Source organism: Trachypithecus francoisi, unplaced genomic scaffold (assembly GCF_009764315.1).
Source record: "Trachypithecus francoisi isolate TF-2019V2 unplaced genomic scaffold, Tfra_2.0 Lachesis_group4, whole genome shotgun sequence".
NCBI lineage: Eukaryota > Metazoa > Chordata > Mammalia > Primates > Cercopithecidae > Trachypithecus > Trachypithecus francoisi.
Window position 1 is genome coordinate 124,583,097 of NW_022681469.1, and position 12,769 is coordinate 124,595,865.

At 46.1% G+C, this 12,769-nt stretch overlaps 1 protein-coding gene across 1 annotated transcript in view; it reads left to right on the top strand.

Annotated features, from left to right (window-relative positions):
- GALNT17 (polypeptide N-acetylgalactosaminyltransferase 17) overlaps positions 1–12,769 on the top strand; it is a 619,422-nt gene that overhangs the window by 312,241 nt on the left and 294,412 nt on the right. Inside the window, exon 5 of the mRNA XM_033193345.1 lies at positions 1,115–1,312. Coding sequence (XP_033049236.1) covers positions 1,115–1,312 — 198 coding nt within the window. The remainder of the gene's footprint in view (positions 1–1,114; positions 1,313–12,769) is intronic.

Consider the following 12,769-nt stretch of genomic DNA (forward strand, 5'->3'; position numbering starts at 1 on the left):
AGGTAATTCAATAGCTGCAAATGAAAAGAGATGGGTTGTCGACTGTGTGTTCTCATTATTCTTCCCGATAATGCAGAGGAATGGGATTTTCGCTTGACTCTGTTCCAAAGCCTGCATTCTGTTCTAAGCTGGGAAATTAATGCCCTGGCTTAGGAGAGCCATCTTCTCCTTCTCGAATATGGGAAATGATCCCTTCCTGCGCCTGCCTTGGAGACGCACGATGTTGGAGGTGTCTGACCATCTGCTGTCTCCTAAGCCAGCCGGGCTACGCCTTGAACCTAAAGCCAGATTTCTGACGAATGCCCGCTGCAGCCTCGAGCTGGGGAAGTGAGCAGGAAGCCAGAATTCTGCCTGCCTTTGCATTTAATTAGTTTCCAGTCTTCTATTGCTAACCAATTCAATTAGGTCGCTTCTAAGAAATCAAATCATCAATTAAAACAACTGAAATAATCACGCCCACACACACACACACACACACACAATTAAATCATCAATTAAAACAACGGAAATAATCATGCCAACACACACTCTCACACACACACACACACACATACACACACACAAAATTAATTAAAACAACTGAAATAATCACGCATGCGCGCACACACACACACACAGAAGCTAGTGAAATATGTGTTAAAACCAGGCCATCCCAGGCAGAAGTGACCTATTTTGGGAAAGGAAATTCAGTGCCAGCAGAAAAAACAAGTGGTGGCAGTCAGTGCCCTAGGGGTAAACTGACGACACTGTATAAAACTGTTGTGCAATGTAAATCGTGGAGTCCACTGTCAATATGAAAGTGAGACTTGGCACTTTCTTGGGAAGGAGACCCCATGTTCTGAACTCTTGCTCTAGCCTTTTCAGGCTGGAGCAGGCATCACTGTAGTAATTCCAACAAGGGTGAAGGGGTGAGCTGATTTCATACACTTTACAGCCCAGATGTGAAGCTGCAGGATCCAGCTTGGGCAGGTCCCTGGGAGCCTCAGTTTCCATCTGAGTTCCAGCCTTCCCAAAGCCCAGCCTTTTAGCGGAATGCTGTTCATTCCCTGTAGTCTTGGGAGGTGTGCCTCAGGAGAGAGAAGAAAGGTTTCATGTCTGTTTCTCTATGTTTCAGGGCTGAGCCGGTTCTATCCCGCATCCAGGAAAACCGGAAGCGTGTGATCCTCCCCTCCATTGACAACATCAAACAGGACAACTTTGAGGTGCAGCGGTACGAGAACTCGGCCCACGGGTACAGCTGGGAGCTGTGGTGCATGTACATCAGCCCCCCAAAAGACTGGTGGGACGCCGGAGACCCTTCTCTCCCCATAAGGTCTGTGGCTGGTTAGCTGTGGCGGCCAACAAGCCCCCAAATTCAAGGGTAAAAAGGAGCCACTGAGAGAGGCCAGAAAAGCCTGCCTTGGGCTGGAGCAGCTGTGTGCACACAGCTCTCCAGGAGCCGTGGTTGTCTCAGGATCACAGCTTTCCTGCAGAGGGAGGATGTTGCATTTTGCACCTTTATGTAAAGTTTTCAAGTGCAGCTTTTCAACGGCGATACTGAGAAGTTTCAAATTGATAGTAGTGTTCACACTTCTTTATTCTTCCTGGTCTAGGAGGAACTGCATTCAGGAGCTTTTAAGGATGAAGTTTGAAAGTTATTTTTCTGGGGCTATTTTATACTTGTTAAGTCTTGTACTGTTGTCGTGTTTGCACTCTTTTTCATGATACAAGATCATATAGAAAAGGACAAGGGGGTGTGGCATTCTGGGAAGCTGGAGGGACGTTGGGGAACTCTTTAGAGCCCTTGTCCCAGGTCCCACCAAGCTGCCTCTTGGGATATGGAGATCAATATCTCGAGGCATAATTGCAAAACTCAAATAGAAAGGAGACTGAGGCCGGGCGTGGTGGCTCATCCCTGTAATCCCACACTGTGGGAGGCCAAAGTGGGTGGATCACCTGAGGTCAGGAGTTCAAGATCAGCCTGGCCAACATGGCGAAACCCCTTCTCTACTAAAAATAAAAAGATCAGACAGGCATGGTGGCAAGCACCTGTTATCCCAGCTACTTGGGAGGTTGAGACAGGAGAATCACTTGAACCTGGGAGGTGGAGGTTGCAGTGAGCTGAGATCATGCCATTGCACTCCAGCCTGGGCAACAAGAGCAAAACTCCGTCTCGGAAAAAAAAAAAAAAGCAAGGAGGTTGAATGAATATTGATTTCAGTGCTGTATTAGTTTCCTCTTGCTGCTATAACAAGTTACTATGAAAACAATGACTTGAAACCACACAGATTGATGCTGCTACAGTTCTTGAGGTCGGAAGTTTGCAATGAGCCGATGGAACTAAAATAAAGGAGGGGTTGGGTCAGGAGGGCTGGGTCCTTCTGGGGGCTCTCGGGGAGATCTATCTCTTTGCCTTTTCCAGCTTCCAGAAGCTGCCTCCTCCCTCGGCTCATGGCGGTGTCGCATCTCCCTTTCTCTCCAGCATCCTTCATCACGTGACCTTTTCCTCCTTTGCTTCCTTCCCTCCCACTTATAAAGGCTCTTGTGATTGTATTTTGGGTCCATACAAATAATCCAGGATTATCTCCCATCTTGAGATCCTTAACTTAATGGCATCTGCAAAGTCCTTTTCCCAAATAAGGGACCATTCACAGGTTCCTAATCTCTGGAATCTGTGAATGGTCCCTTAGGAAAAAGTGAAATGGGAGTGTTCCCTTAAACCTTTGTGGGGCATATGACAGGGATATGGCTTGCTTCTTCAGTGCCCCATGGCTCAAACCCCTAGGGGGATCATGCAGATGGGTAGATTTCGGAGAGCATTTTGGGACTCCGACTCCATGGCAGTCTCTAGGGTTGAGTGTTTATGGCTCCTGAAGCCTCCATTGGTGTGTGTTACAATGTGCTCTTTCAGCTTTGCCATCTGCAGGCAGATTGTGTTAATCAGCTTAGTTAGACCCTCTGGCTTATCACAAGGACAGAGGGCTTTCTGTATCTTGGGTCCTTGCCCTCGCGTATCAGAAAAACCAGATCACATGTGGGCTTGGAGAATGAGTGCAAGGTTTTCCTGAGTGGTGGAGGTAGCTCTCAAGGCGATGGATGGGGAGCAGGAAGGGGGATGGAGTGGGAAGGTGGTCTTCCCCTGGAGTCGGGTAGCACAGCAGCCAGACTCCTCCAACTACCCCTGGCCGAACTCCCCTCAGCATCCACGTCATTCTGCTGTTGCTGGCCCACCGGTGTCTGCTGGTATCTGTCCATGTGTTCTTCTACTCCTCTCAACGTCCAGCTGCTTGTGTCTGTGCCCACTACGGTCCCGGGTTTTTATGGGCACAGGATGGAGGATGGGGCATGGTGGGTCAAAAGGCAACTTTTTGACTGCGAAAACAGAAATACCTGTCCTCATTTAGGTTCGTGAGCACAGGCCCAAGGGTGGAGCCCTTACCAGGGACCCTGCCCTTCTCTACCCAGCACTTCCCTGCCCCTGTTCCATATCAAAAGGACTTTGCAGATGTGATCTGGAAAAATCCTAATCTCTGGAACCTGTGCATGGTACCCTATTTGGGGGAAAGGGCTTGGTTGAAAATCCTCTGATCCCCAAGTTATAGTTCAGGACTTTATGTGAGTTCTTGTTGAGGACCAAACTGACTCTTAAAATCATGATTCTGTCTTACGTCGGGAGAGGCGGGAGAGGCCTATGTACCTGGGCTCGGTTTTAGGGGTGTGGTTGTTGGTGTTAAGATAGCAAGATGGAATAATGGAGTAAGGATGAAGACTTTTTCCAGATAGTCATGAAGTTCTTTCTCAGTTAAAACATTTGTGATTAACAAGAGTAAGAGTTTAGCCAGGCCCAGTGGCCCACACCTGTAATCTCAGCACTTTGGGAGGCCAAGACAGGAGGATTGCTTGAATTCAGGAGTTTAAGACCAGCCTGGGCAACACAGCCAGACTGTGTCTCCGTTGAAATAAAATTTTAAAAAATTAGCCGGGAGGTGGTGTGCTCTTATAATCCTAGCTACTCAGGAGGCTGAGCAGGGAGGACTGCTGGAGCCCAGGAGGTCGAGGCTGCAGTGGGCTGTGATCGTACCACGGCACTCCAGCCTGGGCAATAGAAGGAGACCCTGTCACAAATAATAATAAAAAAAGAGTAAGCTTTTGAAAAATTCTGTTATTTTTCTGCTCACACCAAGAGCTGAAAAATTGCATTTGAGTAGAGCCAGCCACGGGCAAATTTGTACAGGAGAGAAGGTAAATCTTTTGGGTCTACAACTTCCTCAAGCTCTCTTGTGGCTCAGCTCCCACCCAACCTGTTCATCATGGAGTGTTTCAAGACCATATTCTTGGCTATCTGCAAATAATATTAATAGTGTAAGGTTAACTAAAGCAAAGCCTTCAGGGATATTTGAGCTTTAATGGCGAATGCTTGAAGACATGTTGACCTTCAGATCTCAAAGGGATGAAACTCAAAGGATGGACTCACAGACAGTGACTTTCACATGTTGGCTAAAAGATACTTTCTCCCAAGTCTCGGCACTGACACACGGGAGACTGGCCTCCAGCCAGGACAGATAACAGTATGAGGGTGTGACTGTAAGTGCTAGCAACAGAGAAAAAGAAGTGCTTGCAGTGCAGTGCCTTCGGATGCCCAGCAAACATCTATAATGACTGTCTCTGAGTGTATAAGGCTCTAAGCGAAAAATTAGCTTGTATTTCATGAGTTACAGTAACATTAACAGATGATTAATATGCACTTTGAAAAGACTCAAGAAAATAGTCATGATCATGAGTCATTAATATTACATGCATCTCTGATGTACAAAATAGAATCAAATGCCAATGATCTCTTTTTAATGTGTCTTAACTTACGGGATGCTTAATTTGTTAATAGTTGATGGGGAAATTTAATTGTAGGGATGAATTTTTATGGTCCTTCTGAAATTATTAAGCGGATACAATATGCTTTCTTAGACATGAGGACATGGCGGTTTCTCTTTCTTGCTGTGATGCCAAAATTTTAATAGTTATGATTTTACTGCGGTAAAAGATGGGCCAAGGAGAACGTTTCATCATCCAAATGGTATTAGATTAGACAAGTCTTTAGATACTGAGACTTCCCAGGAAGTAACATAATATAGGAGATTTGCATTAAGGGAATTGATTTTGTTTCTGTTTCAGTTCTTTTCCTGTTTCTTTCTATATATATTAATATCTTTTTTGTCCTGCTTGCTAAATAGCTATTTTTTCAGGTTTTCTCTTTGTTCTCCACTCTTCTTTTCTACACCAGAGTTTCCAGTATAGCAAGTGGGTAAGTGCCATGAAAGAGGGCAAAGGCTGACTGTAAGGGTAAGAGATTGGGGAACTGAAGAACACAGGTCCTGCCCAAGGAGGCAACTGTTCCCAGCTCTGCTTGATGGTGCTGGGGGTACATAAAGCCAGTGTGTTCAGGCCTTCAGAATATTTTTTTTTTTTTTTTGAGACAAAGTCTAGCTCTGTCACCCAGGCTGAGTGCAGGTATGCAATCTTGGCTCACTGCCACCTCTGCCTACCGGGTTTGAGCAATTCTTCTGCCTCAGCCTCCTGAGTAGCTGGGACTAAAGGTGCGCGCCACCATGCCTGGCTAATTTTTTGTATTTTTAGTAGAGACGGGGTTTCACCGTGTTGACCAGGCTGGTCTCGAACTCCTGACCTTGTGATCTGCCTGTCTCGGCCTCCCAAAGTGCTGGGATTGCAGGCGTGAGCCACTGCACTTGGCCCAGAATTTTAAGAGCAGCCATAAATCTAGAGCCTTTGTGAAATCTCCTGCCTTCTAAATGTTGACAATAAACCTCTCTTCTTCAAAACTTCAAGGACCCAACCACATGTGTCTAGACTGCATTTGACCACCCAGCCCCCATAACTTGATCTTGCCTTTACACTCAACTCCTTGGAGACCTGTGTTGTTCCCAGGATAGCTTTCATTTATGCATCTCGCACTGGCAGTGGGCACCTGTGGTATGTATTGTGGGTGCCATGGTGGGTGTATTAGTTCTTACCCTGCTGTAAAGAAATACCTGAGACTGGGTAATTTATAAAGAAAGGAGGTTTAATTGGCTCAGGATTCAGCAGGCTGTACAGGAAGCACGGAGGCTTCTGCTTCTGGAGAGAGGCCTCAGGAATCTTACAGTCATGGCAGAAAGGGAAACAGGCACGTCTTACATGGCCGGAGTAGGAGGAAGAAGAGAGAGGGAGAAGGTGCCACACACTTTTAAAGAACAAGATCTCGTGGGAACTCTATCATGAAAACAGCACCAAAGGGATGGTGCTAAACCATTCATGAAGGATCCACCCTCATGATCCAATCACCTCCCACCAGGCCCCACCTCCAGCACTGGGGATTACAATTCAACATGAGATTTGGGTGGGGGCACAGAGCCAAACCATGTCAGTGGGCCTGGGGGATTTGGGGAAATTGTCACTCAAAGTCACAGGAGCAACATGGCCAGACTTCCTGGAACACGAATTCAGCCTGTAGAGATTCCCCTCATGTTGTATTGTTGTATGTCCACAGACCTGTCTGCTGAGCTTCGTCTGTGTAAGCAGCACTGACCCAGCTCTTGCGTCTGTGTAGAGAAGCTCCCTAAATCTGCTACCTTAAGCTCTGATTGTTCTCCAAGAGTGACTTCTTTTCTGTTAGGCGGTTCTTGCATTGCTACAAAGAAATGCCTGAGGCTGAGTAATTTATAAAGGAAAGAGGTTTCATTGGCTCACAGTCATGCAGGTTGTACAATCATGACACTGGCATCTGCTTGGCTTTTGAGGAGGCTTCATAGAGCTTTTACTCATGGCAGAATGTGTGAAGTGGGAGCTGGCACATCTCACGGCAAAAGCAGGAAGAAGAGGTGGTGGCTCATACCTTTAATCTCAACACTTTGGGAGGCCGAAGTGGGCTGATCACCTGAGGTTAGGAGTTCAAGACCAGCCTAGCCAACATGAATAAACCCTGTCTACTAAAAATGCAAAAATTAGCTGAGCATGGTGACGCATTCCTGTAATCCCAACTACTCGAGAGGATGAGGAAGGAGAATCACTTGAACTTGGGAGGCAGAGGTTGCAGTGAACCAAGATCATGCCACCTGCACTCCAACCTGGGTGACATAGCAAGACTCCAGACTCCGTCTTAAAAAAAAAGATATTGGTTAGTTAGAAAGACAAGCTTGTTGTTCATAGGAAGTTATACCATTGATCCATATTAATAATGATAATAAACCAATTATTACTAGATTTACCACTTATTGAATGCATACTGAGGACTTTATATATAGCTTTTCATTTACCCATTTTTTTTTTTTTTTTTTGAGATGGAGTCTTGCTTTGTCGCCCAGGCTGGAGTGCAGTGGCGTGATCTCGGCTCACTGCAACCTCCACCTCCCAGGTTGAAGCCATTCTCTTGCCTCAGCCTCCCAAGTAGCTGGGACTACATGTGCATGCCACCACACCTGGCTTTTTTTTTTTTTTTTTTGTATTTTTAGTAGAGGTGAGGTGTTACCATGATAGCCAGGATGGTCTCAATCTCCTGAACTCATGATCCGCCCGCCTTGGCCCCCCGAAGTGCTGAGATTACAGGTGTGAGCCACCACACCCGGCCTTATTTACTTTTAATAGTCATAAAGCTAGTACCATATAATTAGGCAATATCCTTTTTTTGTTTTCAGTGTCCACACCACATTGGGGTGTAGGCAATCTGAACCTCCAGGTTGCTTTTTTGACCCCATGCAGTCAGTGACTCCCTTCAGCTGGCCTCTCCTAGGGCACCTTCGACTTTTGCCTTCTTGTTTGCCCCATGTCCTCTTATTCCTGGAGTCTCCGTGCTCTGGTAAGCCACTGTCCAGGGCAGTGGTCCTCAACCCCTGAGTTGCGGACCAGTGCTGGTCCTGGTCCATGGCCTGTTAGGAACTGAGCCTCACAGCAGGAGGTGAGTGGCAGGCGAGCGAGCAAGCGAAGCTTAATCCGTTTTTACAGGCTCTCCCCGTCTCCCACATTCCCTCCTGAGCTCGGCTTCTCATCAAATCAGCGGTGGTATTCGATTCTCATAGGAGCACAAATCCTATTATGAACTGCGCATGTGAAGGATGTAAGTTACATGTTCCTCATGAGATAATCTAATGCCTGATCTTCTGAGGTAGAACAGTTTCCATCCTGAAACCATCCCCACCCACCACCCCTGTCCATGGAAAAATTGTCTTCCATGAAACCAGACCTTGGTGCCAAAAAGAGTGGAGACTGCTGGTCTAGAAGCATCCCTTTTGGTTTGTTTATGATGTTGTTTTTAATTGTGGCAATATATATGTAACATAAATTTTACCATTTTATCCATTGTAAAGTGTGAAATTCAGTGGCAATAAGGACATTCCTAATGTTGTGCAACTGTCTCCACCATCTACTTCCAGAGTTTTCTTATTCCCCCAAATAGTGACCCAGTACCCATTAAGCAGTCACTTCCTATTCCTCCCTCCCACCTAACCGTGACAGCTACCAATCTAATTTCTGTCTCTATGGATTTGCCTATCGTGAACATTTCATATAAGTGGAGTCCTACAGAATATGACTTTTTGTTTCTGGCGTCTTTTATTAGCATACAGTTTATGAGGTTCATTCATGCATCAGAAATCCATTGCTTTTCTTGGTAGACATCCCTTTTTTTTTTATTTTTTTGAGTCAGTCTTTCTCTGTCACCCAGGCTGGAGTGCAGTGGTGTGATCTTGGCTCACTGACCTCTGTCTTCTGGGTTCAAGCAGTTCTCCTGCCTCAGCTTCCCAAGTAGCTGGGACTACAGGTGTGCGCCACCACGCCCAGCTAATTTTTGCATTTTTAATAGAGATGGGGTTTCATCATGTTGGCCAGGATGGTCTTGATCTCTTGACCTTGTGATACACCCGCCTCAGCCTCCCAAAGTGCTGGGATTACAGGCATGAGCCACCGCGCCTGGCCGACATCATTTTTAAAGTGGTTCCAAGTCCACACCTTCTGCAGATTCCGTATCTGGTTTCTGGGAATTGCACGCCTTTGTCCCTCTTAGGTGGAAAGATAGCTTCCCTGACCAGGGCTCCCCCGTGCTCCAGAGGGCACATTTCCTTTCCTAAGTGTGAGTCACACACCAGTGAACATGTGTGTCCACTTCCAGGGCCACCGGCCACTAGGCTTGGGGTTCGATGGTAGGACGCTCGCCCCTCCCTTGGGGTACAGTTTGCTTCTGGGAAACCCTCCTGACACCTTCCTTTCCGGGACTCCACTTACTTGTCCTAAGTACTCAGCTAATCTGCTTGTCTGTCTATTGAAATTTTTGCAAGATCTCTTTGAATACAGCATCTATTGTCAGAATGTCTTCAGCCCCAGTGTGGACACGAAGAACCCTGTTTTAACACAGTACATATAGCTGAAGGCATGGAACAGGGAGAAGGGGGAAGTCTGAAGACAGAAAGGAAGGGGTGGGGGCTGACTGGGAAAGAAAATCTCTGAAGAAGGAGGCATGGGTGGGCTCAGGACATGAACAGTGGTTTGGTCTTGAACGGTAGAAAGGGCAAAGTCATGCTGTCTGATTCACATTTTCCTTGTGAATGAGGAAAGAAAATCATTTGTTAAGAGTGAGAGCTGGACCTTGGATAGGAGGCTACCCAAAAGGGGTAAAAGTCTGGAATCATTGCAGAAAGTTCACCGAAAACAGAAAAAATAATGGCTATTTCAAGGTGCAAAGAATATAAATTCAACAAAATTTCCACCAGGATTTCTTTTTCTTAGTTATTTATATTTTTAGAGATAAGATCTCACTCTGTTGCCCAGGCTGGAGTGCAGTGGTGAGATCATAGTTCACCATGGCCTCCAACTCCTGGGATCAAGCGATACTCCTGCCTCAGCCTCCAGGGCTGAGACCACAGGCATGTGCCACCATGCACAGCTAATTTTTTAATTTTTTCTTGAGACAGAGTCTCACTCTGTCTCCCAGGCTAGAGTGCAATAGCACTATCTCAGCTCATTGCAACCTCCACCTTCTGGGTTCAAGCGATTCTCCTACTGCAGCCTCCCGAGTAGCTGGGATTACCAGTGCCCACCACCACACCCAGCTAATTGTTGTACTTTTAGTAGAGATAGAGTTTTATTATGTTGGGAAGACTGCTCTCAAACTCCTGACCTCAAGTGATCTGCCCGCCTCAGCCTTCCAAAGTGCTGGGATTACATATGTGAGCCACTGTGCCTGGCTGTAATTTTAAAAGAATGTTTGTAAAGTCAGGGGTCTTGCTGTGTTGCCCAGGCTGGTCTTGATCTCCTGGCCTCAAGCAATCCTCTTCCCTTGTCCTCCCAAAGCAGTGGGATTATGAGCAAGAGCTACTGCACCTGACTCCACCAGGATATCTGGAAAAAAAAAACTACCATGAATTCAGTTGTGTTTTGTTATGAACGCAGATTTTATTATTCATGACATTATGTATATATATAGGGAAAAGAGTGAGGTATAAGAATGAAGGATGCCATTTATTTAGCCTGAACGCACCTAGATTAGGTGCACCCTAAGTTCATGAAAACCTGGCTTAGTTCTGCTGCCTTCAGAGAACTTTTGCTCATAGTTTGAGAACTGCTGATCTGCAAAAGCCTGGGACTTTCACCATGAGAGGAAAGGTTGCAAAATGCCACAGATGGGACATTTTACAGCATGTTGCTTTCAGGGCAGCAGCTGAAAGCTGAGTCAGGCGTCTTCTGCGAGGTGACAGTGGTTCCTCCATGCTCTGTGTTAGGTGGTCCTATAATTAGTGACATTGCTCATGAATAACTAATTAAAGGCAATGATTAACAATTTAGCAATCCTTAATCCAACATATAATTTGATAATAAATTATAAGGTACAAGTGCTGTTAGAGCCTGTTAGAATCCTTTAGTTGAAAGGGATGCTTTGGATATGTAGTTGCTGGGATCTTAAATTCTTTGCACAGATACATACAAAGAGAGAAGGTTAGTTTTTCCTCCCTAGAGGAATATGACTGGCTTACAGAGGAGGAAAGCTTTAAGAGGAGAAATCAGACTTTAAAATAGAGGTATCTTTCCTATGCATCAGCAAATACATTTTAGGGGCCAATCGTGTGCTCAGCTTCATGGTAAGCATTTCCAGCAGGGATAGTATTGGTAAATGAAATGATTCTCCTGTCTTGAAGGAGTTTATGGGTGGTGACACAGGCTTTCAAATGCGTGTGATAGCACTTCAGGCCAAGGCAATGTGGAATCATGGGAGGGAGGGAATTTTGCCATTGGAGTGGATGGAAAAGCTCATAGCCATAACTAATACTGGAATATTCTACGTGCCGGGTACTGTTCTTGTGTTTAGCACTATACAAATCTATTCACTCCTCATTCTCACCCTATGAGAATTTTTTTTTTTTTTTTTGAGACAGAGTCTTGCTCTATCACCCAGGCCAGAGTGCAGCGGTGTGATCTCAGCTCACTGCAACCTCTGCCTCCCGGGTTCAAGTGATTCTCCTGCCTCAGCCGCCTGAGTAGCTGGGACTATAGGCATGTACCACCACACCTGGCTAATTTTTGTACATTTAGTAGAGATGGGTTTTGCCATGTTGGTCAGTTTGGTCTCGAACTCCTAACCTTAAGTGATACGTCCACCTCAGCCTCCCAAGGTGCTGGGATTACAGGTGGGAGCCACCGTGCCCAGCCAAGATGAATATTATTATATCCTTTTTACAGGCAGAGCTGCTGAAGCATGAGTTAAGCACCTTACCCAAGGTCACATACCTGGTAAGAGGTTAAGCTAGGATTCAGATGTAGTCAGGCCCAGAATCTGTGTTCTTACCTGCTGTATTCTCTTTCCTGGAAAAGATGTGACTAGCTGGACCTTGCCAGCTGGAGGAGATTTTCACCGGCTGAGTATATGCGAGATAACCCAATGCAGGTATAGTTCTGCCAATGAGTGTATTTGGGGTCTTAAAGTCCACTCTCATGTTTCATGATTCACGAGAACTCTTGAAACTCGGAAAAGCAGTATAATCATGGTTATTACTTGTTAATGATGAAAATATACAGATTAAAGTCAACAGACTGGGCATGGTGGCTCATGCCTGTAATCCCAGGACTTTGGGAGGCCAAGAGGGGGTGGATCACCTAAGGTCAGGAGTTTGAGACCAGCCTGGCCAACATGGTGAAACTGTGTCTCTACTAAACATACAAAAAGTAGCTGGGTGTGATGGTGCACACCTGTAATCTCAGCTACTCAGAAGGCTGAGGCAGGATTATAACTTGAACCCGGGAGGCGGAGCTTTCAGTGAGCCGAGATCACGCCGTTGCACTCCAGCCTGGGCGACAGAGCAAGATTCCGTCTAAAAAAAAAAAAAAAAAAAAAAAATCTGCAGAGATGCATGGAAGAGTCCAGCAGAAGCCAGTTGCAAGCTTCCAGTTGTCCTCTCCCAGATGAAGTTGTATGGGCAGGGCTGATTTGCTCCGCAGGGGCACATAACAACTCATTTGAAGTCCTGCCAATCAGGAAGCTCACCTGAGCCTTGGCATCCTGGGTTTTTACTGTGGGTCAGTCACATAGGCATGAAGAGCCTTGCGTGACTCTCCTTGGCAACTCAACCTCCAGCCCTCGCCCACCAGAAGTTAAACTGCTGTAGCATGGTCCAGGGCCTTGGCATACAAAGACACTCTTAGCAGATAGGATATTGCAAGGGCTTAGAGGTTGTCTCCCAGCAGCTGATCCAGGGCCAGTTCTTTCTCTGGATTGTGCAGGGTTTGGGCAACCCAAGCCCACTGAGTTAACCCTTTA